This window comes from Prunus avium, chromosome 7 (assembly GCF_965620075.1).
Source record: "Prunus avium chromosome 7, drPruAviu1.hap1.1, whole genome shotgun sequence".
NCBI lineage: Eukaryota > Viridiplantae > Streptophyta > Magnoliopsida > Rosales > Rosaceae > Prunus > Prunus avium.
The window spans coordinates 4461402-4487148 of record NC_142290.1 but is presented as its reverse complement, the minus strand read 5'-3'; the positions used below and the strand labels follow the sequence as shown (position 1 = coordinate 4487148).

Sequence of the window (25747 nt, the reverse complement as noted above, 5' to 3'; positions counted from 1 at the left end):
CGAATTGGCCATTGAAGCTAGGTTTAGCAAGGGCAGATTCGGCAAGGAGATTAAGCCCTTGGGCTTTTGTCAAACCTTGGACTTGAACGGCTTGTGAGCTGGGCTATTCGTAGGGGCTGGGCCATAGGTGTATTTGTTGGGGCTGTGCCGTGGGTGTTGAGTCCCCCTGATGTTTCAGCTGGAGTGGATTTGGAGCTAGAACATTGGCACAGCTGGAGTAGGTAATTTCGTGTGCCCTGTTTTTGTAGCTTCCTACTTTCGTTTGTGCACGGCCCTTGCCGTTCGGCAAGGGTGGCCTCTGTATGAATTTGTACTTGGGTTTTCGCAAGCCTCTTGCATCTTCTACACGGGCCTTGCCGTTCGGCAAGGCCAATCCTTGTTTTGATCGTGCTGAAGTTGATGTGTCTTTTTTAATTCTTGGAGCCGTCAAGGCTTGGGCTGCGGCAAGACTAGGAGCTGGGTCTCCGTGAGCTAGGTGAAATTTTTTTTGTGACCCTTCCATTGCTTCTGCACGGCCCTTGCCGTTCGGCAAGGGTGGGTATTACAATTTGTGTATAGACAATTCCATTCGGTAGGTGCCCTTGGTTGCTTTGTTTCGGCAAGGGAGGATATTGGATGGGCTGGGCAGCCGTTCCGGCTTTGGAGTTAGAACTTTGGCAAGGCTAGAGTAGGATATTTTTTTTTAAAATGTTGACAAGGGTTGACTTTTGCCTTGAGGGCTTGGGCAAGGGTTAGGGCTAGGCCTTAGTGGTGTTTTGTAGAGTTTAAATTTTTGTGACCCCTATATTGGTTCTGCACGGGCCTTGCCGTTTGGCAAGCCCCTTTCTAGTTTTCTTTGCCCACCCAATTAATAATTGTTTTCCTTGGATTATGAATTTTGAATTTCAAAATGTGAGGCAGGTACAAGGATTTTGAGAGGGAAATTGTGAGGGTGCTAGGGTTTTCTCGTGAACCAAGGCGTTGGTACCCTTGAGGATTTATAAATATGAGCTTGGAGTGGTCTCACACTTGAGACTTGAGAAATTTTTGAGAAAGTGAGAAGGTGGAAAGGAGATTTCCGGCGAAATACCTCGTGGTGGAGTAGTGATCAGAAAGATTTCCGGCGAGCTTTCCGTGGTGGTGCAAACAAGGTTAGACCTCCTTTGCCTTGAATTTTCAAATTGAATTGTCCTTTTTTGTATGAACATGTTGAAAACTAGGATAAACACCTTGAGTGTGAGTATGAACGGGATGAACACCTTGAACATTGATATGAACTTGTTGAATGTATGTTTCGATCCTCCTTGCATGTGCATTAGTTCCTTTTCTTGTTTTTGCAAATTGTAGATGTCTGAAAGTTCTGATAGAGAAAGCCATGCCCCCCCTGCATTTGGTGGGGAAGATATCGAAAGTGAGAGTTCCCAGTCAGAGCCAAGCCCTTATGTTTGCTCAGAACGTGAGAGTTCCCAGACAGAGGGTGTTGTAGAAGGCGTGCTGGGGAAGAGGAAAGCGTTGGAGGGAGCCCACCAGAATGTGATGGGGGCAGGGCCTAGGCTTCCTCCCTTTAACCTGCAGGCGCCGCCGAAGCTACCCTTCGGTATTGATGATGTGTTTGCTGAAGGGGTGGATAAGGTGGACTTCTCCAAGCTGCATCGGGCCAAGAAGGAGGTCAACTTGGCGATGCATCGGCAGGAAGTTCCTTTGGTGAACGTCTTCCTAGAAGGCGTGAAGAGTGATCCCGAGGCTCTGGCGAGGACTCAGGCCTCCAACTATGTGGATTGGGCCCAGAAGACGATTCTTACGTCTGCTTATGTAAGTGGTATTTGTTTATGAATTTGTACTTATCACTCTAGTTTGCTCTGACTGAAGATATTTTGTGTTGTAGGCCTTTGGCGAGATGTATGTCAATATGGCTAAGGCAGACAAGGAAATTCAGAGGCTGAAGAAGCGTGATGAGCTGGCCAAGAGCAAAATGGCAGAGGCGCAGGAGGCCATCCGAGAGAGGAACACCCTGCTGTTGCAAAAGGCGGAGCTAGCCAAGGAGGTGGAGGAGCTGAGACGGTCGAAGGCCGAGCTGGCCAAAGAGATTGTGGAGCTGATATGGTCGAAGGCCGATGAGATAGATGCGGCTCGTGCCGAAGCAGTCGAGTCTTTCCGATTGTCAGAGGAGCTGAGGAGCTACATCAAGGACTGGATGATGGATGAGCAGCTTCGCTGGGAGGAGAGATTGGCGAGGTTCAAGCCTTCGGTTGAGATTAACTTTGATACGAGTGGCGAGCCACCTTCTCCTAGTCCCACTATTGATGCCACTGCTGCCACTACAGAGTCAGAAAGGCGTTGCCTTCCTTATGTACTCTAGCTATTCTTGGAACACTTGATGTTTATTTATGCTATGTATGAACATTTGCCTTGCTTGGGGCAAGTTTATTTTGATGTGCTATGATATTAGACTTGTTGTTATTTGATATCAATTGTGCTAGGAAAATGAAAATCATGTGATTGATAAAAATTAGCCAGGGTCGGCCATTTCATTAGATAAGTGCCGAAAGGCAAAAAGGTACAAGAGGCATTACCTTATAGCAATAGAGGCCACGATCAGTGATGAAGGAAGTGTGGGCCTGGTCCTCAGGGTGCATGAAGATCTGGTTGTACCCAGAATAGGCATCCATGAAGCTAAGAAGGGCATGGCCTGCTGTGGCGTCCACAAGTTGGTCGATTCTAGGTAGAGGGAAGCTATCCTTCGGACAAGCTCGATTGAGGTTGGTGTAGTCCACACACATGCGCCAGCCTTTCTTCGGTTTTCGGACCATTACCACATTAGCCAGCCAGGTGGGATAGTTTACCTCCCTGATGAATCCAATACTACCCAGCTTGTCCACCTCCGCCTTCATGGCTTCGTACCTCTCTGGGTCGTAGGCCCAACGTTTTTGCCGAACAGGTCGGATGGCAGGATTAATGCTGAGCCGATGAGAAATGACATCAGGTGATATGCCAGGCATGTCGTTGTAGGACCAGGCGAAGACCTCGAAGTTAAGTCGAAGGAAAGCTACGAGGTCAGAGCGAAGCTCTTGTGAGAGGGAGGTGCCGATCCGGACCTGCCGATCCGAGATGTCATCATGGAGGCTAACAAGCTCAAGGTCTTCCACGGGTTCGGCCTGTTGAGTGACAGATTCCTCCCTCGGGTCCTCAGGTCATTCAGTTCCGGCTGGAGAAGGGGCCGGGGCCTTGGTTACCGTAAGGGCTTGACCCTTGGTTTGGCGACTAGTGGATTTGACTGCCGAAGCATAGCAGCTTCGGGCTCCCAGTTGGTCGCCGCGCACCGTGCCTGTGCCATGGGGGGTGGGGAACTTCAGTAGTAGCATGTGTGTGGAGACGAATACCTTCATTTGGGCCAAGGCTGGGCGGCTGAGGATGACATTGTAGGCTGTGGGACAATCCACAATAAGGAAGGGAGTGGTGGTGGTTGCTCGATGAGGTGTTGAACCAATAGCTATTAGGAGATGGATGCTGCCAATGGGCTGAACTATATCGCCAGAGAAGCTCACAAGGGGTGTGATGCTTCGGTCGAGCAAGTAAGCGGGGACCTGGAGTTCGTTGAAGGCATTAGCAAACATCACACTGACCGAGCTGCCTGTGTCCACTAGGATACGTCCAACGTCGAAGTTAGAAATGGCTGCCTGGATAATGAGTGGGTCATCATGGGGGAGGATAACACCACGTTCTTCCTCTTCGTAGAAGGTAATAGGGGCCCAGCCTATCCTTTGCGTCTTCGGCATGCGTCCTTGTTCGGTGCTGAAGACCTGGTGCGTGTAGGAAGATCGAACATAGTGCTTGATGGAGTTATTGGATGTCCCAGCCAGGGTGGGGTCACCGCTGATTGTGGAGATCATGTTGATCTGCTGTTGGTGAGGGTTAGGTGGGGGTGGGAGATTGTGCACATATTTATCCAGCTTCCCCTTACGGATGAGTCCCTCGATGATGTTGCGCAAGGTGATACAAGATTCAGTGTCATGGCCACTGAACTGATGAAAGCGACAGAAGACACCTGTGTTTGGCATAAGCTTGTTGGTCGGTCGTCTTGGGGGGGGCTTGGGTATCATTGGTGCCTCGTGCACCAGGACATTCTCATAGGTGGTGTTGAGGGTGGTGAAGACCTCGAATCTAGGCTTGGGTGTAAAGGGGAGTGGAGCCCGATCACCTGTCCTTCGGGGTTGCCACCACTGGACTGGTGATGGTTTCCATGTCTGCCACGCTTCCCATTGCTGAAGGTGTACTGGTAGCTATCCTTCCTCTTGGGGTGCTGGGTACCCTGGTTGTCTTGGGTGGGAGCAGAATACTGAGGTGGGGCTGGCTTGGGTACCGAAGCAGGTGGGGGACTAATAGGAGCGCCACGTGCCGAGGTAGCCGGGCCACGCTTAGAATTAAAGTACTCAACCTTTGCATGGACAGCGGCCTGCTTCATCAGTTCGGCGTATGTGTTCCATTGGTTGCTGTGGACCAGGTAACGGAAGTTGGACTCACGAAGGCCACTCTTGAAAGCACCGAAGGCGGCCCGATCATCGGTATCTGGGCAGCGGGAGTACTCATGGCTGAAGCGGGCTGCATACTCCCGAAGGGGTTCGTCCTCACCCTGCCGAAGCATGTATAAGTCGTCCGCGGAGTACAAGCGATCGGTCTGGATCATGAAATGGTCAAGGAAGGTTTGCTTCAAGCTATCAAAAGAGTTGATAGTCCTAGGGTTTAACTGGTAGAACCAATTTAGAGCAGCCCTACTGAGGGTAGAAGGGAAAAGAAGACACATCCCTTCATCACTAAGGCCCTTGCATCCAAGGGCAGACTGGAAGGAATGGATATGGGTGAGGGGATCCTCCGTGCCAGTGTAGAAGGCAATAAGAAGTGGCTGAATGTCATTCTCCTGATGATAGTTCAGGATACGCTCAGTGAAGGGGCCAGGTCGTGGTTTTGCCCAGAGGGGCTGGTGGCTGCGATGCTGCTCACTCTCCGGGCGTCGAACCTTCTCAAAGAGGAGGCGCATAGCTGGGTCAGCATGCGGAAGAGTATTGGGTGTCGAAGACCTGTAGGGTTGGGTAGGTGGGGTTGGATAGTCTTCCCAGCCCTCGAAATCTCCGGAGCAATGGATCTCCCAGTCCTCAGGGTTGTAGGGTTCCCAATTATGTGAGTCCCCGACTTCCTCCGTGGTGGCTGCACGGGTGGGCTTCGGCAGGGGCCCAAGCTGAGTTGCCTTTGGGTGGTGGAGATCCACATTGATGTTGATTGGGTCTGGTCGACGCTCCGAGATACGGTGTCTACAATCCCTATAGACTTTAGCTGGGGCGTTAGGCTGGCCTTTTGACGGAGGAACATGGAGAAATTTTGACGTGGTGGTTTCTGGGTGGAGGTGACCCTTGCCTTTGTCAGGCCTATTTTGTATGGGAGCGCTATGACGAGAGGTAAGTGGATGGTTCAGCTGGGTGTGCCCAATGTCCTGGGGTGGTCTTGCTGGGTGAATTGGTGGCCTTTGCCCTCCATACTACGTTTCAAGGCTCGGCAATCATGCTACAGTTCCACATTTTTGGTGCGAAGGTGTTCGTAGTTCTTGGACATCTTCGCAACGTTGGCACGGAGGCGCTCCACCTCCGCCTGGAGATCTCCTCCTGGCGAAGGCTTCCTTCGGGAGGACTCCCCATGGGGGGGTGTGGCGCTGGGTATCGATGCTTTCCTCACTCGGCATACCGGAATGTGGGGTGAAGAAGAGGCGACGAGGCTTGATAGGAGAAGGAGCCAGCGGAGATGGTAGAGGGAGTTGGGATTCAAGAGTCGATTCCCACAGACGGCGCCAAATTGTTGATGCTCAAAATGGGAGAGGGTCAACTTAGAGAAAGGGGATCGTCTTCAGCAGGGAAAAAGGGGCTAGGACATTCGATAAGAAAAAGGGCTAGGGCCTTCGGTAGCTGGGTACCCTGCAGAAGACAAAGTAGGAGAAGCAATCGTTAAGCTTCGGACACCGGTGTGGTGCCAGCCGAAGGCTCTCTGATGCTTAAGTCAGCTATAAGTGGTAACTTTGGCAGAGTAACAGTAAAAGTAAGAAATTAGTTACCCTTTTTACTAGGGTACTGTTCCCTATATATAGGGAAGTGAAAGTGGGAGGTTTATGTAGATTTCCGATGTGGGACTTTGTGCCAGTCGCTGTGGTGGTGACACGTGTCATGGAGATTAGGTTTGGCAATTGGGAGCTTCGGCAGTCGGGAGCTTCGGCAGGTGTCTGGCACCTTGGAAGAGTGTCTTCCTTCGGCAGGGGAGAAGGCGTGTCTGCCTTGGTGCTAGTTGTTTTGAGGTTGGACATGCTCGGTTGATTATGGTGTAAACACTCTTCCCAACCTTTCCACCCTTGCATATTTACACCTCCTTCTACCTTTCCCTCTGCTATTTTCACCACACCACCCCCATACATTAACGCGGACATTACCCAAATCCCTTATTCCCACATCCCCGTCACTCATCTTGTTCCCACACTTCACCTCACCCCCAACCAGCCACACACTTCCCACCACCTCTACTATACCGCCGCCCATTTTTCCCCCAAAACCCCAAAAATTGATCTCTACCGCTTTACTAAAAAGGACCCCTATGCTTGGCTGACCATCGCGAAGCGTTATTTGGACCTCCATGAGATTCCCCATCATTTACATGTGAAATTCGTGGCCGTACACATGATTGATGATGCCGCGCTTTGGATGCACTCATTCGAGACCCGATTTCAGAATTCTTCTTAGACCTCGTTTTCAGAGGTCTTCCTGGCTCACTTTGGTTGTGGTGACCCCTTGGATTTTAACTCGGCCATCTCCCACATACAACATATTGGCACTTTGAAAGATCACAAAGCCGAATTTACAAAGCTTTCCTGTCACTCCCTGATTGGTCTGACGAACAGCTTAAGGGTGTCTATGTGGGTGGCCTGACCATTGACCTTCGTGATAATGTTCTGATTCACCATCTGGAGAACCTCAATGCTGCCAAATGTTTGGCCCTTGCTTTTGATAACCGTCGACAATCGACGTGCACCCAACCCCGACATTTTCTTGTTCATTTATCTCCTCCATCAGGCTATCGCCCTCAAGGCTTGACACTGGCCTCAATGCCGTCATCCATTGTCCCCGACCAACTGCCCATTTGCCAGCTCAGTCAAGCAAAGGTTCAAGAACACCATGAAAAAAATATTTGCTTTAGCTGTGATGAACCGTTTCGGCCTGGTCATCGTTGTAAACGACCTCAACTTCTCATGATTGATGCCGATTTGGACTTTTCAGACGAATCATTCAAGGAGGCCGTTATTCCTGAAATAGTACATGGTGGAATCACGATTCCCACCTACCACGAGGAGTTTGAACCCTCTCTTACCATCCATGCGCTCACATGCTCTCCTTGTACACGCACAATGCGTCTCCACGGGTCCATTGGCAAATTGGGCCTCATAGTGTTCATCAATACAGGCTCAACCCACAATTTGTTAAACCCACACTTCACTAAGAGATTGGGCCTTGCTATTGACTCCTCTCAACTACCCAAGAGGATCCAAGTTGCAAATAATGATATCGTTGAGACAAACGGCTTCGTTTCTAAGGTCCAAGTATCTCTACAGGGTTATAACCTCGTTACAAATTTCTATTTACGTGCTGTTTCAAGATGTGATCTTATTTTGGGTGCTGATTGGCTAGATACATTGGGTTTTATTGGCTGGAATTTCAAAAAGAAAGTTATGGCTTTCAAAGTATGCAGCGAGATCCATAGTGGGCCAAACCAAAATTGAGGCTTCTTCGGTTGTTTGCCTCATGGAACAATATTTATTCACAGTAAATAAAAAAGGGAGCTGATTTTCCCATTTTTTCTCCACTTACACTTCTTTTTGCTTTTTAATATTTTTTTAATTAATTTTGTTCTTTTTTTTGTTCTTTTTTTGTTCTTTCTCCTTCCTATTCTACCCTTACATTACATAAATTTCTTTTTTACTTCATTTTTTACCAATGTCTTTTTCTTGAAGCTTTAGTTTTAGCAATGTAATGCACTAATCGAGTAAGAAATAATTAACACTGTATATTTGTCTATGCAAAATTATACGGTCCACTTGCTACAAAAACTCATGCCCCAGGAATAAACCTTGCAACCACAGTTTCTTTCTTTCTTTTTTTTTTATAAAAGAAAACAAATTTTAATGCAAAAGACAATAAAATACAAAGATGACCAAGTAAACATGGAACACTTAATGATTTATCTCAAATAAAAACTCAGCTCTCTTAAATGTTTAAGCATGCAAAATTGATATTCAAACACTGTTAGAGATGAAGAAGACAAAGGTCTTCTTTTATATGCTTTTTGCTCCACCAAAAAATAAAACCACTTTAAAAAAGATGAGATTGATTTTCACACAAATAAAATCAATTACCGAAGATTTTTTTCCTATTCTAAAGTTAAGGAACGTATGGTCCAATCAATAGGAAAATAAAAAACCAACAAAGGAAATTTATGATAATCCCACCATTAAAGGAGTCCTAATATTCTTAGGTCAACTACCAAGAATATCTCAACACCTTTAATAATGTGATATGTTTGTACCATATCTGATCCTCCACTCATCAATTCACACCTGGATCACTTAAACTCCCCAAGTGCCCAAGGCTCCGAACAATCAGCATCGGCTACCGATGGTATTGTCTCAAAGCAGCAAAAGGTCGCTGCCGGCCTAGTACAGTCTACAATCGGTATTCCTTACCGATTCTGCAGAATCAACCTCGAAGCACCCGCTCGAAATATCTAAAGACTCGTGTCAACCTCATAGGGCCCTCCCACGAGTCCCACATCGAAATTAAGTACTAAGAGCATACAAAATCCCCTCTATAAATAGGCCCCTACACTACAATACAGGAGTAAGACTTTTCAGCTTGACTTTTATACTAATATATTGTCAACAGCGAAAGCTCTTAGAAAACAAACTTACTTTAGCATCGGAGGGTCTTAGGCTGTGTTGGCACTAAAACTGAACAGATAGAGATGAGTGCAACTTACAAGTGATGTGGACGATCTTAGAGATCGATTGAGTGTTAGATGCTGATTCTTCCTGTCCTTGGATGCTGATCCTGAATAGGAGGAAGCCGAGACTCGTAAGGTCTAGGGAACCGGTGTGGAACCAGCCTAAGACCCTTCGATGCCAAAGTAAGTTTGTTTTCTAAGAGCTTTTGCTGTTGACAAGATATTAGTATAATAGTCAAGCTGAAAAGTCTTACCCTTGTATTGTAGTGAAGGGCCTATTTATAGAGGGCGTTTTTTATGCTCTTAGTACTTAATTTCGATGTGGGACTCGTGGGAGGGCCCTATGAGATTGACACGAGTCCTTAGATATTTCGGGCGGGTGCTTCGAGGTTGATTTCGCAGAATCGGTAGGGAATACCGATTATAGACTATACTGGGCCTGTAGCAACCTTTTGCTGCTTTGAGACAATATCATCAGTGGCCGATGCCGATTGTTCGGAGCCTTGGGCACTTGGGAGTTTAAGTGATCCACGTGTCAATGGTTGAGTGGAGGATCAGGTATGGTACAAACAGTAGTCCCCCAAGTTACCGATTGAGAAGCTTCTCGGTTGGGGACTTGAATCTGTCTTCGGCATTCTGATCCGGACTCGATGGTCTCATTGTTGCCGATGGTGGCATGTAGTCCCCCAAGTGCCCAAGCGAGTGAGCTTGGAAAAGAGACGGTATGATGTACCGATTGTTCCAAGAGGTGAAGTATTGTTTTTAGGAGCACCTGCCGTTCGGCACAAGAGGTGAGTGAGAGCTCATCAATGTGCGCCTGCCGTTCGGCACGAGAGGTGAGTGAGAGCTCATCAATGTGCGCCTGCCGTTCGGCACGAGAAGTGAGTGAGAACTCATCAATGTGCGCCTGCCGTTCGGCACGAGAGGTGAGTGAGAGGTCATGAATGTGCGCCTGCCGTTCGGCACGAGAGGTGAGTGAGAACTCATCAATGTGCGCCTGCCGATGAGTGAGGCGACCAGGCGACGTCTGGAGGGGCAAGGGGCGCTAAGGCCGAAGAAAGGGGAGTCCCCCAGGCCGAAGAAGAAGAAGGCCGCAGAGGCTTCCGGAGGGGCTTCGGCGGACGAGATGACGGTGGCCGATCGTCGCCGGGAGAAGAGGGTGGCCGAAGCCGAGGCCGTTCGGGAGGTCCACCTCCAGGTGACGAGCAAAAGGCAGATCGAGGGTCCCCTCGATGTGACGCCGTTGCAGAAGAAACCGAGAGGGCCGAACGAGGGGATCTCCGTGCTGATCCCGGATTATGAAGTGGAGGGGGAGGGGCCGGTGAACATTGCCTGCCCTCGAAAGGCCGTGCCGTTTATCAACAGCATGATCGATGGCGCTCAAATGGAGCTATCTGAAATCGAGCAGCTGTCGATGAAGACGTTGCGTGAGCAGACCGGACGCGCCTTCCAACTTCAGGCTGCAGTAAGTTTGTAGACTTCGATTTGGTCAAAGTGCCTAAGCGTTCGGCAGATATTTAATAGATTTTTTGTGGACGTGTTGCAGGTTGATATGGAGATGTGGCTTTGCGTAAAGCGAGCCGTAAATGCTGCCGAATGGTACCAGAAGAAATTCGAGGAAGGCCGTTCGAAGATTGCCGATGCCGGTAAGATGCTCCAGGAGGCTGATCGGCGTGCCAAGGAAAATGCTGCTAAGATTGCCGAGCTTGCGTCGAGGCTTGCAGCGACCGAGCTGGATGTGGTGGCTGCTCTTGAGGCCAAGGCGGCGATGGATGCAGCTGAACTGTCGCATGCCAAGGAGCTGGAAGAGGCAAAGGCAAAGCCCGTTGCTGAATACCGGTCAACGGAGGAGTTCACGCTGATGCTAGATAAGGAGGTCATGGAGCAGTGTGATGACCTGTTGTACCGATTCAAGCGGTACAACGCAGATAAGAAGCTGAACATGAACTTCCTCCGGGATACGCCTCCGCTGCCAGAAAGGGTGACCGAAGAAATGGTGGAGGCTTACAAGGGTGAGGATGCCGAGCCTGAAGAAGCCGATGACACCGAGTCTAGTAGTGAGGAGGAAGAGAGCCACCCTGCGCCAAACGCAAGCAGCGCGCCGATTACCGAAACTTCGAACACTGTCGAGCCCGTGTCTGCTGAGCTTCCTGCCTCTTAGACTTGAAGATTTTAATTTTCATAAGAATAATTTTTGTTTTGTTTTTTTTTTTGGGAATGTATGTAATTTTTGAACATGCCGAATGGCATTGTGCTAAGACAGATGGCCCTTATGTGGCCTTTTATCTCAATTTTATTTTGATCCGGTTTAATTTGGCAACTTTCGTATTCTTATGTGTGCATGCCGTAGGTAGCTGATTTTGAATAAAATATTGCTGATTATGGTAATGCCGTATGTATAGAATAGAAATTGTTTTAAAACAAACCGATTACAAAGGTGATGACCGAAGGTGCATTCACTTGTAGTAATATTTCAAGTGTTCTATGTTCCAAGGGTGGCCGAGGGTTTGGCCATCGGAACCGCACAATCGGTAAGTCCCCGGTCAGCAAACAGTGACGACCTCATAAGGACCTTCCCATGAAGGGTCAAGGGTGCCCTCGTTGGAGTCCTTGGTGGCGAGAGAGATTGTGCGTAAAACCCAGTCCCCCACTTTGAACGATCGGCGTCTAACGCGCGAGTCGTAATAGCGGGAGGTTCTCTGTTTGTATTCAGCATTCTGAAGCTGAGCTAGGGAACGGTGTTCTTCGACGAGGTCAAGGTTGAGTGCAAGTAGTCTCTCATTTTGCTCTGGTGTGTAAGACTCCGTTCGGCATGTGGGTGCGTTGATTTCGACTGGGACAACGGCTTCGGTACCAAAGGCAAGAGAAATCGCCGTTTCGCCAGTCGACCGTCGGTAGGAGGTGTTGATGGCCCATACTGCCTCTGGGAGCAAATCGGGCCAGGCTCCCTTAGCTGCCCCAAGCTTCTTCTTCAGTGTCTTCTTGATGATCTTGCTAATGGCCTCTACTTGGCCGTTCGATTGTGGGTGCGCTGGAGATGCGAAGAACAAGTTGATGTTGAATCGGCGGCATAGGTGCTGGAACTGGGAGGAGTCGAATTGTTTACCGTTGTCGGTGATGATTGCGTTCGGGAGGCCGAATCGACAAATGATATTCTTCCATACGAAATGCTCAACCCTGGCTGCAGCGATAGTCGCCAAGGCTTCGGCCTCGGTCCACTTTGTGAAGTAATCGACGGCGACGATGGTGAATTTAAGCTGTCCTTTTCCCTGGGGCATGGGGCCGATGAGGTCTAAGCCCCATTGAGCGAAGGGCCATGGGCTAGCGATCGGAGTGAGTGGTTCGGCAGGCAGTTTTGGGACGGAGCCGAAACGCTGGCAATGATCACACCTCTGGACAAGTTTGGTGGCATCGGCATGAAGAGTTGGCCAATAATACCCTTGCCGTACGGTTTTGAAAGCCAAGGATCGGGCGCCGGAATGGTCCCCACAAGCCCCTTCGTGAATCTCCCGTAAGACGTAGGTACCTTGCTGTGGGGTCTTGCACCGAAGTAGCGGTAAGGAGTGACCACGCCGATAGAGAATCTGATTCAAAATTAAGTATTGTGCCGATCGGCGGCGGAGAGTCTTAGCCTCCGTTTTGTCGTTTGGTAGCGTTCCGCTTGTGAGGTAAGCATGGATTGGATCCATCCAACTCGGATCCTGCTGAACGGCATGTACCTCGGTCTCAATAGTGCTGCGCCGAGCGAGGATTTCAACTGGCACATGGCGGCCGACGTTGTCGTCAATTGCCGATGCCAGGCGTGACAGGGCATCGGCGTGGCCATTCTCGGATCTGGGGATCTGTTGAACTTGATATGCGGCGAAGTGGTGGAGCAATCGGCGGGCATGCGTCAGGTAGGCAGCCATTGAAGTATCCTTGGCTTCGAACTCAGTCATTATCTGATTAACGACAAGCTGTGAGTCGCTGCATATCTTGAGCTGTTGAGCACCCATTTCCTTGGCGAGGCGAAGGTCTGCCAACAGAGCTTCGTATTCTGCTTCGTTGTTGGAAGCCGAGAATTGGAAACGGATGGCATATTCGATGGTTGTCTGATCGGGGGCTTTTAGTACCAAGCCGGCTCCGCTGCCTTGTCGGTTGGACGAGCCGTCTACGTAGAGAGTCCAAAGGGGAGTTGATGGATTAAAGGTCCCTTCAGTTGGGTGGCTGGCTGATGCCGTCGAAGGCGGCTCGAGGGCGATATCGGCCGGACCTCCCTTGTCGGAAGTAGTCAATTCAGAGATGAAATCAGCTACGGCCTGGCCCTTCTCGGCAGGCCGAGGGTGGTAGCGGATGTCGAATTCACTGAGTTCGATGGCCTATTTGACTAGCCGATCTGACGTCTCGGGTCGCTGTAGTATTTGGCGTAGGGGCTGGTTGGTGAGAACGACAATACTGTGAGCCTGAAAATATGGCCGAAGCTTGCGAGCTGAGAGAATGTGAGCATAGGTGAGCTTCTTCAATTCGGGGTACCGAATCTCTGCATCCTGCAGAGCATGGCTAGTATAGAAAATCGGAAGCTCTATGCCGTTCGGCTTGCGAATGAGTACGGAACTCAATGCCGTTGCTGAGACCGATAGGTAGAGAGTTAAATCTTCACCGGGAAGAGGGGTGGATAATAGGGGCGCTCTGCTCATGTAGACCTTGAGGTCTTGGAAGGCTCGATCGCATTCGGCAGTCCAGACAATCTGCCGTTTGCTTCCTTTGAGGGCTTTGAAGAATGGGGCGCACCGATCGGTAGCTTTGGATATGAATCTGGCCAAAGCAGCGACGCGCCCAGTGAGACTCTAAACATCCTTCTGTGTCTTTGGTGTCTGCATGTCGAGCAATGCCTTGATCTTATCAGGGTTGGCCTCAATGCCTCTTTGGCTGATCATGAAGCCGAGGAATTTGCCTGAAGAGACGCCGAAGGCACATTTGCTTGGGTTGAGACGCATGTTGTACTTCTTTAAGACACTGAACATGAGGGAGAGGTTGCGGAGGTGAGAATCAGCTGTTTTGCTTTTGACCAGCATGTCGTCCACATAAACTTCCATCGATGTGCTGATGAGTTCAGAGAAGATTTTGTTGACCAATCGCTGGTATGTTGCCCCAGCGTTTTTCAGGCCGAACGGCATAACATTGTAGCAGTAAAGTCCTTTGTTGGTGATAAATGCCGTGCGTTCGCGATCGGCAGGACTCATGAATATCTGGTTGTAGCCTGAGTATGCGTCCATGAAGCTGAGAAGTTCATGGCCTGCTATGGCGTCCACCATCTGATCGATCCTTGGCAGAGGAAAACTGTCCTTGGGGCAAGCCCTGTTTAAATCGGTATAGTCCTGAAACATCCTCCAGGCGCTGCTCGATTTTTTGACCAAGACCGAATTGGCCAACCAGATTGGGTAAGTGACTTCCTGGATGAAGCCGATCGTCTTCAGTTTCTGTACCTCGAGCCTCATTGCTTCGTATCGTTCGGCATCATAAGCCCGCCGCTTCTGTCGGATGGGTTTGAAAGTGAGGCAAATGCTGAGCTTATGACTGATGACACTTGGGGCGATGCCAGGCATGTCATTGTACGACCAGGCGAAGACTTCTGTAGTGCCGAACTCAAGGTAGTGCCGATTCGAATTTGTTGGTCGGGCTGTGCTTCGGAGAGGGTGACCGATTCTAGGTCTTCAATGGGTTGCGCTTGTGGGGTGACGGCCTCATCTCGGGGATCATCCGGTGTGTCCGTCCCCCTACCGTTCAGCATAGTTACATTAGTAGAAACTGAGTATGCCTTGCGAAGCGTAGCTCTTGCCTATTCCTTCGTTGTCGAAACGTAACATGTCCGTGCACTCAACTGATCCCCTCGCACTTGGCCTACGCCAACGTGGGTGGGGAACTTGAGGAGGAGCATGTGTGGTGACAGCATGGCTTTCATCTTGGTGAGCGCCGTCCTGCCGATGATGGCGTTATATGCTGTTGGGCAATCGACCACCAGAAAGTGGGTATAGATGACCGTTCGTCTGGGAATGGTGCCGACTGCGAACGGAAGCAGGACACTGCCGATCGGTTTGATCACATCACCCGAGAAGCTTAGGAGGGGGGTGATATCTTTGTTCAGATGTTGAGGATCTATGCCGAGGGCATTAAAAGCGTCGGCGAATAGTACATTGACAGAACTGCCGGTGTCTATGAGGATTCGGCCCACATCGAAATCCGAAATATCGGCTCGTATGATCATGGGATCGGAGTGGGGGAAGATGATGTCTCGTTCTTCCTCTTCAGAGAAGGTAATAGGTTCCCAACCGATTCGTTGGGTCTTGTCGTGGCGTCCTCCCGCTACGCTGAGGATCTGGGGATGCTGGACGGCACAAATGTAGTTTTTGACGGATCGGTTGCTGGTTTCGGGGATGGGTGCCCCTCCACTGATCATATTAATCTGTCGATTCGAGGGTTGATCCGAGGCCGTGTTGGTGTTTAGGTACTGATCCAGCTTGCCGTCGTTGATGAGGCGTTCGACTATCTTTCGAAGGGCGATGCACGATTTTGTATCGTGGCCATTGTACTGGTGGTATCGGCAGAATACACCGGTGTCTTTCCCGTTCTGCCGAGGGAGCTTTCGGTTGTTCGGCTTCGGGATCAACTCCCCCTCTGTCAGGAGGACATGCTCGTAAGTGGTGTTGAGGAAAGTGAAAATTTCCTCTGACCGATTCTTCGTCGAATTTCCGAAGTCACTTCGCCTGCTGGAGTCCTTGCCTCGTTTGCCGCCGTCCTGCCGATCCCGGAAGTTGTCTTTTCGTTTGTGTCGAGCCTCGTAAGGAGAAGAGGCTGGGGGTGCCGTTCGGTAGGGGGCCGGACTGGCAGTTTGATTTGCCGGAAATCGGTCATGGCTCTGTGTTGAAGGCCGATCGGCCGTTGTTGTTTGGCTTGGGGGAGCCGAAGCCGATCCCTTGGAGTTGAAATGTTCGGCCTTGGCGTGCATAGCTGCCTGCTTCATTAGCTCGACATAGGTGGTCCAGTTGCTGCTGTGGACCAGATAGCGAAATTGAGACGACCGAAGACCGCTTTTGAAGGCACCGAAGGCTGCCCTATCGTCCGTCTCTGGACATTTTAATTTATGTTAATTCAATTATTTTCATTAATTTATATTCTCATTTTAATTAAATTCAGTGCTCTCATAATTTTTTATTTGTATAACTTATTCACCTACGTTAATTTTCTTTTGAGTTTATGATTAATTTATTAGTTTCAATTTGCATCCATTCAATAATTTATTTTATTCATTATTTCTCTATTTTTTATTTGTTAGTTGCCCAAGTCATCTACCAAGTCAATTATTTAGTCATCCTCTCTATCATCTTCCGTAGCTAACTAGTTCCCTTCTTCTTCCAAGTCTTCACTCCATTAAATACACATGCAAAGTTTTCATACACATGCAAGGTTTTCAAGTCTTTAAATACACATAAGCCAAATCCAACTCTAAGTCTTCCGTCCAACTCTAAGCCAAAGTTTCTTCTTCCATGTCTTCAAAGTCTTCAAATTATTAGTCTTCCAATTATTAAATATACAAACCAACTCTCTTAAAGTCAAGCTTCCATTTCTAACTAGTTAAAAATCCTTTTTAATCTAGTTCTTCTAGATTATAGGTTTTAGCCCCCCTTCTGGTATCAGAGCCGTAAGAGTTGAAAGAGTTGAGTCTCAGTCTGCTACTCATATCGCCCAAGTGGCTGATTTAAGTTTTCTGAGTTAGCAAGTCTCCCAAATTTCTTTTAATTTAGTAAGTCTCCAAAGTTTCTTCTAAGTCTATTCTTAGTTATCTAGTTCCTTAGGTTCTATCTCTCAAAAGTCCGTAAGGTGAGACCTTTTTACCAAACAGTAAGTCCCAGGTAGAGGCATGAGCGGTTAGGCACGAGAAGGTGAGAGAGAGAATACCCATAGGTTCTTAGGTACCTTAGAGTCAATCTTAGGAGTTACCCAAGAGTCTTTCTATTTTGGAAGTCATGTAAGAGTCTTTCTAATTTAGTTAATTTAAATTTTCCACGTAAGCAAAATGAGTCGTTTATTTAGAACCAATTCAATTAATTCTTCTAGTTCAAGTACCAGTCTAAGCCAAGTACCAGATATAATTAATGAAGAACAATTAGAATTTGAGTCTTCTAGTTCAGAATTACATTGTAATGATTGGAATATTCCCAAAGTCTCTAGCAAAGAAATTTATAAGCAAAAATGGTCAATCAATGCATTCAAGACTACTACGCATGTTAAAACAGTAGAACAAGTCTATGCCTTAGGAAAAGAACATGAAACATGTCAGTTACTTAATTTAGATGCAATTAAAAACCATAGAAAAGAAGGTAATAATTTTTTACATATAGGTCTAGTTCAAGTTGCAGTTAAGCCCTTAACTAAATTAGGTTTAAAAGCCGCAATTTTATTAAGTCTAAGAGATGCCAGATTTAATGATTACCAAGAAGGAGTCTTAGGAATTATTGAGTCAAGTCTATGCCATGGTCCAGTTCATTTTGATTGTTATCCAGATTTTACAGTAAGCCTTAGTGATCCTCATATTTTAAAAGTTTTAACTTTAAATATTAAAACTCATGGTTATAATGTTTTACCAGGTACCCAGCCTTTAGCTTTAATTTATAGAATTTATTATAAAGTCACAGGTACTAATATGAATTTCCAAGCCTTAAGCAAAAGCCCGAAGAACCAAACACTTTTAATTCAAAGTCATACGTCTTGTGCAAATATCAAAGTTCCTCAAATGATTAGATGGTCAGATGTTAGTTTACCTAAAGATTGGTTTTTAACCACAGAATGCCCCCCTAAGCCAATCCAACGTAGTTTAAATGATTTAGATTATATTCAACCATATTTAGATGGTACGGTTAAAATTAGTTTTGATAGGCCGATAAAGTCAACAGTCCAATTAGAACAGTTACCTACGCCTAGTCAATCGTTTAAGTTTCCTGCTAGACATTCATCCGCAGAGTCATCTTCAATTACAGAAAGAGATTTAGAAGCCGACAAAGCTTTAATTGATTTCAAAATTAATGAATTAAGAAAAGCTAAACAGGTTGTCCAACCAAGCTACAAAGCCCCTACTGCACCTCCTGAGCCAATACAGCCTACGTCACCTACTAGGTCAGATGCCCAAGATTCTACTTTTGATGTTTATAATTGTGATGCCCAATTAAGAGTCCTTAATAAGCCATTTAAAATTCATTGGTCAAAATTAGATGCCCATTTCCAAGCCCCTGAAAATGCCGAAAGAAAAGCCAAGTATCATGATTTTTTCCCCCAAGCTCAAAGAAAAGAAATTTTCAATGAGTGGAAAGAATATCTCAAAGCCACTAGGTCCGAATCACCTTATCTTGATTTTGTAGAAGCCAAATATCTAAGTCAAAAGTTAGTTACTTTAACCCAGGAAAAATGGGAAAAAGCCGATGCCTCCAAAGTCGTCAGTACGCACCCCCCAGTTGAAACCATAGTAATTAATCATAGGAATGCCAAAATTATTGCAAGTCCATACAAAGTTGCTGAGTCAAAAGATGAACCAGTCAAAAAGGTCATAGAACAAAATAATTATGCCAACACAAGCCTAATAGTAATAGGTAAACAATTAGATAAGATAGAAACAAAAGTTGATAAGTTAATTCCACAGGAAGTTGCCCTTAAACCAAAGAAAGAAAAGCCTTTAATTCACTTTAACCTAAAGCCTGAGTCTGCACTTAAAGTCAGTCCAACAATGCGTAAAATAGAGGAAATGTTTCAGGAATTAACCCCAGTTAAACCTAAGCCAAACAAGGATAAAGACAAAGGTAAAGATGAAGAAACTTCAATTAAAGTTTTAAGTTTTGATGTCAATTCCGATAGTGAGTCAATTATGTCTTTAGAATCAAGCCAAAGTCTAGAGTCTGAAACTAGTAATATTTCTAAAATAGAAAAAGCCTTTAGCAATCTCCAAGTTAACCAAGATGCCCAGAGTCTTAAAGTCAGTCGTTTAACAGGCAAAGTTAATCCTACAAGTCTTACCAAAAATTGGTATCCTAAGCCTACGCCTCCAGATGTCCAATTTGAAGAAAGAACCCAAAGCCAATTTTCAGTGTCTTCCGATAAGCTTTATGAATGGAATATAGATGGTTTATCCGAACAGGAAATACTTAATAAGTTACAACATATGTCTATGGTAGCCAATAGTTATGCCACTAATCATCAGTTAAGACAGTCAGAAATAGTTTCCCTTTTAGAAACAGGTTTTACAGGAACACTTCGTTTCTGGTGGGATAAACATCTCACAGAAGCTGCCAAGCTTACAATAATTCATGCCTTTAAAACAGATGAAAATAATTACCCTATTTTAGATGAAAGAATAGGAACAAGCATAGAAGACGGAGTCAATGTCCTTTTATATACCATAATTGAGCATTTCATAGGTACGCCCAGTAGTACAACAGCTAGAATTCATGATCAGTTAAGTAATTTAAGATGCCCTAAGCTAAGCGATTTTAGATGGTATAAAGATGTTTTTATTTCCAGAGTCATGCTTAGAGATGACAGTAATCAAGCCTTTTGGAAAGAAAAGTTTATTAATGGTCTTCCTAATTTATTTGCCCATAAGATTAGAACAGTCCTAAGCAATGAATCAGGTCAAATTAATTATGATGAGTTAACTTACGGTAATATAATTAGTACAATTAATCAAGTTGGTATGAAAATGTGTGTAGATTTAAAAATAGGAAAATCAATCCAAGCCGATAGTAAAAATGCCAAGTATGAATTAGGTAATTTTTGTGAACAATATGGTCTAGCACCGGTCCCGCCGTCTAGACAAGTCAAAAGAAGCCATGATAGACGCTTTAGTAAAAGACGCCATTATTCCCGAAGGAGAGATTCCTTCAAAGATGATAATGAATTTTATAGTAAAAGAAGGTTTACCCCTAGGAAAAGTAAATGGTCAAAAGGTTATTCGAAAGGTTTTAGGAAAAGTCCCCGACAAGGTAAAAAGAATTACTTTAAGAAAAGCACAAATAAAAGCAAAGTTAGATGTTACAAATGCAAAAAGCAAGGTCATTATGCTAATAAGTGCAAAGTTAAAGAGGCAATTAAACAATTAAAGTTAGCATCCGAGGAAGAAGCTAAGTTAATTAAAGTCTTAGAGTTAGCCAATACTGAGTCAGATCCTATGCCTACAAACAGTTCACATACCTACAGTTCAGATAGTTCCCAGTCTAGTGAGCCAAAAGTTCAATTAGGATGCAAGGATAAATGTTGTAGAATTTTAAATAAATCAATTTGTGTTTTAACTAAGCAAGAGGAACAAGAAGAATTATTAATTGATTTAATTAGTAAAGTTCAGGATCCAGAGTTAAAGACTGAATACCTAAAGAAACTTAGAAAAATCATAAGTCAAGAAGAGTCTAGTTCCCCTATGCCTCCTAAGATAAGTCTTAATGCCACTTTAGAAAGATTTAATAGAAAGAAGGAAGTCACCCTCCAGGATCTTCAGTTAGAGGTTAAACTAGTTAAAAAAGAAATTTTAGAGTTAAAACAAATAAGCCAAAGGTTAGAAACTGAGAATTATGCAATTAAACAGGATTTAATTAATTTATTAGAATCCAAAGCAGAAACTAGTAATCCATTTGGTAAGTCTAGTTCTGAGTCAGAACCTGAGTTGTCTGATAAGGAAGAAAAAGCCATTAATTTAATTAAGCAAATTAATTTTAGGAAATGGTATTCCAGAGTCAGTATTTTTATTAATGAATTTGAATTAAATACAATTGCTTTATTTGATTCAGGAGCCGATTTAAATTGTATTCAGGAAGGTCTAATTCCAACCCAGTTTTATAGGAAATCTAAAGAAGTTCTAGGCACAGCGTCCGGAAAAGCCCTTAAGTTAAAATATGAATTACCAAAAGCCCATGTATGCCAAAATAAAATATGCTTTAAGACATCCTTTGTCCTGATCCAGAATATCACGGATGAAGTCATTTTAGGTTTACCCTTTATCTCTTTACTTTACCCCTTTCAAGTAGAATATGATGGAGTCACTTCAAGCCAATTAGGAGAAAAAGTTAAATTTGAATTTTTAACTAAGCCAGAATTACATAGTCTTAAGTCATTACAGAAGTCAGCTATTTCTAAGTCAGTTAAGTTAATTCATAGTAAAAATAAGCAAGTTAATTTTCTTAAAGAAGAAATTAAGTTTAAAAGGGTAGAACAACAGTTAGCCGACAAGTCGCTTCAATTACAGATTAGTAAATTTGAAGATAAGTTAAAAAATGAAGTTTGTTCTGATATGCCCAATGCCTTTTGGCACCGTAAGCAACATGTTGTTTCTTTACCTTATGTCAAGTCATTTAGTGAAAAGAATATTCCTACCAAAGCACGTCCAATTCAAATGAGCCAAGAGTTAATGGAATTATGCAAAGCCGAAGTCACGGATTTAGTTAACAAAGGAATAGTTAGGAAAAGTAAGTCACCATGGTCTTGTCCAGCTTTTTATGTTCAGAAAAATGCCGAGTTAGAAAGAGGAGCCCCACGATTAGTTATAAATTATAAGCCTCTTAATTCAGTTTTAGAATGGATTAGGTACCCAATCCCTAATAAAAGAGATTTAGTTAATAGATTAGGAAAAGCCGTTATCTTTAGTAAATTTGATATGAAAAGCGGTTTTTGGCAAATTCAAATTAAAGAATCAGATAGATATAAGACTGCATTTGTTACCCCTTTTGGTCATTATGAATGGAATGTTATGCCTTTTGGATTAAAAAATGCCCCTAGTGAATTCCAGAATATTATGAATGAAATCTTTAATGCTTACAGTCATTTTTCCATAGTATATATAGACGATGTTCTTATTTTCTCTGAGTCAATTGAGCAACATTGGAAGCATTTACATAAATTTCTTCAGATAGTCAAAACTAATGGTTTAGTTGTTTCAGCCAAGAAAATCAAGTTATTTCAGGTCAATGTCAGGTTTTTAGGTTTCAACATAAGCCAAAGTCAGATAAGCCCAATCAATCGAGTCATCCAGTTTGCTGATAAGTTTCCAGACCAAATTCTAGAAAAAAGTCAACTTCAAAGGTTTTTAGGATCTTTAAATTATGTTTCTGATTTTTATCAAAATCTAAGAAAATTATGTAAGCCCCTGTTTGATCGTCTCCAGAGCAATCCTCCTGCCTGGACTCCAAGCCATACAGAAATAGTTAAGCAAATTAAGATTCATGTCAAATCTCTTCCATGCCTAGGTATTCCCTCAATTCATGCTTTTAAAATTGTTGAAACAGATGCCTCTGAAACAGGTTATGGTGGTATTTTAAAACAAAGAATAAGCCCTGAGTCTCCTGAACAAATTGTTCGTTTTCATTCCGGAGTCTGGAGTCAAGCCCAAGTTAATTATAGTACTATTAAAAAAGAAATTTTATCTATTGTATTATGCATAAGCAAATTTCAAGATGATTTATTAAATCAAAAGTTTTTAGTTCGTGTTGATTGTAAGTCTGCAAAACATGTTTTAGAAAAAGATGTTAAAAATATAGCTAGTAAGCAGATTTTTGCACGATGGCAAGCAATTCTGAGTGTTTTTGATTTTCAGTTAGAATATTTGAGAGGTAGTGAAAACAGTATCCCTGATTTTCTTACAAGAGAATTTCTACAGGATAAACAGGCAGAGCCATGTCAAGCAAAGAAAAAGACAAGCAAAAAATGCAATACAGTCAGACAAGCCAACCAAGCCCAGGCCCAAGCCAAGCCAGAGTCCTTCCAGCTACCCTAATGCCTATGCCAGTCAAACAAGAAGCCAATGCCCAACTTGTGCCTTTTCCAGGTTATATGCCAATTCCAGTTAGGAATAGTTTTAGCCCTTTAAGCCAGCCTTCTCTACGCCCTAATTATCAGACAGCTTTAGTTTCCCAGTATGATCCTTTTATTGTTCATGCCCCTATGCCTTCCCAGTGTCAAAACCCAAGTCAAAGCCAAGCCCAAAGGTCTAAATATCATCCAAAAAGCAATTCTCATATTTTTATTGTTGAACCTTATCTAGAAGATTTGAATGACCCAGTTAAAATAGCTAAGAAGTTCTTTCCTCCCAACATGCATTATTTTCCAAGTCATCCTTCTAAGTCTTTGAAGTTTTATAGGGACATTCTTTATGAAACCCAATCAGCAGACATTAAGCCCATCAAGGACAAACAAACAGAAGCCACTATTTTCCATTCCATTTATATACGCCAAGTCATTAAGCCAGAACACTGGAGTAAAAATGCCTATGATCAAAAGCCACTTCAATCAGGCCTTACTTATAATTATGGAGACTACATTGATGCATGGTATACAATTTTCTTTCATCAATTTGAAGACTTCAGTCATTCATGGTTCATGAACTTCGATGCCAAATTCAAGCCTTATTTTCCTTACTGGTTTCTCCAATGGTGGAACATTAATGGTTCCTGTTGGGAAATCCTTCCAGAAGGTCTACGCCCCACATTTAATTATTTTTGTCAGAAGCACCAACTAACTAAGCAGGAGAAATTCTTCCCTATGCTTCTTCATTTCTTTGCCAAATATAAGATTCCATGGATTCTAAAATGGAGCTATCAGATTAATTGGGACACCAGATTTCTATGCCGTCATTACGCAGTCAAATGGTGGGACAAAGTCATTCTAAATAATATTATTAATCAAGTCCATGCAAGTTATCCACCTATCCAGATGCCAGTCGCTCAAGCCAAAGAAGCCTCTCCAAGCAGTTCAAATGCCTCCCTCAAAGGGAAATCTAAGAAAGAATTAACAGAATTAGCAGAGCAACTCCTTGCTCAAGTTTCTCAAATGAAGGATGAAGATGAAGACAATGCCAGTCCAAAGTCTGAATCTTCTTCAAGCCAGATGCCCAGTCAACAATTTAGTCAGAAGCCTAAGCCTAGATGGTCCGATTATGTGCCCGACAGTCAAGATCCATATGATCTCTCTGAAGATTGAAGCCTTCCAAGTCAAAGATGCCTCTGCCAAAGTTAAAGTAGCCGAAAGCAGAGTTAAAGTCCTTTCACCCATGTGAAAGTAGATGCCTTTCTGTTTCTCCAGAGTTAAAGCAAAGATATGCCCTTCAATTCAAAGATGCCCTGACAAGTTAAAGATTTTCAAAGATGCCCATGAATGCCCATGCCCTTCAATTCAAAGTAGCCTTTTCAGAGAATGCCTTTCAATTCAAAGATGCCCCGACAAAGTTTAAGTTAAATGTTTTTCACTTAAGTAAAGTCAAAGTTAGTTCAAAAGTTATTTTGTCTTCTCTTGTAAGCCAAGGCTATAAGTTAGAAGTTTTCATTTCAGTTTTCGGCAAGCTTTGTTTAGTAAGCATTGTAAGTTTCTTTCAGTTTTCAAAGTTCTCTCAGAGTTTGTAGACCTGAGGCGACTACCATAGTTGTAAGTGAGAGTGGAGTGTGAGTGTCCTGCTTGCTTTCATTGAACTAAGATTTCTGTAAGTTCTTACTTTGTTTTCAAAGCTTCCACAGTTAATAATATTTTCAATTAATATTATTTCCTGTGTTTATTTCATAGTCCTTCAAATTTTAATTTATGTTAATTCAATTATTTTCATTAATTTATATTCTCATTTTAATTAAATTCAGTGCTCTCATAATTTTTTATTTGTATAACTTATTCACCTACGTTAATTTTCTTTTGAGTTTATGATTAATTTATTAGTTTCAATTTGCATCCATTCAATAATTTATTTTATTCATTATTTCTCTATTTTTTATTTGTTAGTTGCCCAAGTCATCTACCAAGTCAATTATTTAGTCATCCTCTCTATCATCTTCCGTAGCTAACTAGTTCCCTTCTTCTTCCAAGTCTTCACTCCATTAAATACACATGCAAAGTTTTCATACACATGCAAAGTTTTCAAGTCTTTAAATACACATAAGCCAAATCCAACTCTAAGTCTTCCGTCCAACTCTAAGCCAAAGTTTCTTCTTCCATGTCTTCAAAGTCTTCAAATTATTAGTCTTCCAATTATTAAATATACAAACCAACTCTCAAAAAGGATTTTTAACTAGTTAGAAATGGAAGCTTGACTTTAAGAGAGTTGGTTTCCTACTTAGCTTGACTTTAAGAGAGTTGTTACAATTGAGGCAAAATTATTCCACTCCCCAGTGAAGTAGCTTCCTACTTAGCAAGAATTCTATATTTGTCTCACCTAATTGCTACATATAAGTCAATTCTATATTTGTCTAACGTAAGGGCCATATATAACTCCCTCATTGTAGCCGAACTGTAGCCGGATTTCAACTTATGCCCGTAGGGCCTCCGCATGACGGCCACGTTATTGATTGCTCACGGCCCAATGTGCTTATAGTATAATTTGACAGCATGTATACGACTATTATTTTACAATATAAACGATTTTAAATGGGAATTTACGTTTTTGCCTAAGTTCTGAAAACTGTTATTTTAAATGGGACAATATAATTTCATATATGTTGTGAAAACTGTTACCACCTAAGTTCTGATCGGGAATTTACGTTTTTGCCTCTTGTAGTGCGGAGGTGCAGCTGGAATCATGTTTGGTGGACGCTGATTTTTTCTACAAACTGATCGATGATACGGAATGGATTAGCTCAAGGGTAAGAATACACAATTCTCTACTTTATTACGATACTTCAATTGTTTTCTAACCTTTATTAAGTGTACAGTTGTATGAAATTGTGCTGATATTATATACGTGAACTTTCAGCACTTG

At 44.0% G+C, this 25747-nt stretch overlaps 3 protein-coding genes across 3 annotated transcripts; 1 reads left to right on the top strand and 2 right to left on the bottom strand.

Annotated features, from left to right (window-relative positions):
• Positions 1-302: 302 nt before the first annotated feature.
• On the top strand, positions 303-2338 carry LOC148292878 (uncharacterized). Its single transcript, XM_088244481.1, has 6 exons — positions 303-466; positions 901-963; positions 1200-1266; positions 1327-1791; positions 1865-2047; positions 2090-2338. Exons 1-6 carry the CDS (start codon positions 303-305, stop codon positions 2336-2338), a joined length of 1191 nt encoding a protein of 396 aa, XP_088100607.1.
• A 9208-nt stretch (positions 2339-11546) lies between these two features.
• LOC148292877 (uncharacterized) lies at positions 11547-13679 on the bottom strand. Its single transcript, XM_088244480.1, has 3 exons — positions 13439-13679; positions 12530-13153; positions 11547-12034 (listed from the first exon to the last, which is right to left on the bottom strand). Exons 1-3 carry the CDS (start codon positions 13677-13679, stop codon positions 11547-11549), a joined length of 1353 nt encoding a protein of 450 aa, XP_088100606.1.
• Positions 13680-14821: 1142 nt separating this feature from the next.
• LOC110745676 (uncharacterized) lies at positions 14822-16003 on the bottom strand. Its single transcript, XM_021945795.2, has one exon. The coding sequence runs from the start codon at positions 16001-16003 to the stop codon at positions 14822-14824; it is 1182 nt and encodes a 393-aa protein (XP_021801487.1).
• Between the last annotated feature and the right edge of the window lie 9744 nt (positions 16004-25747).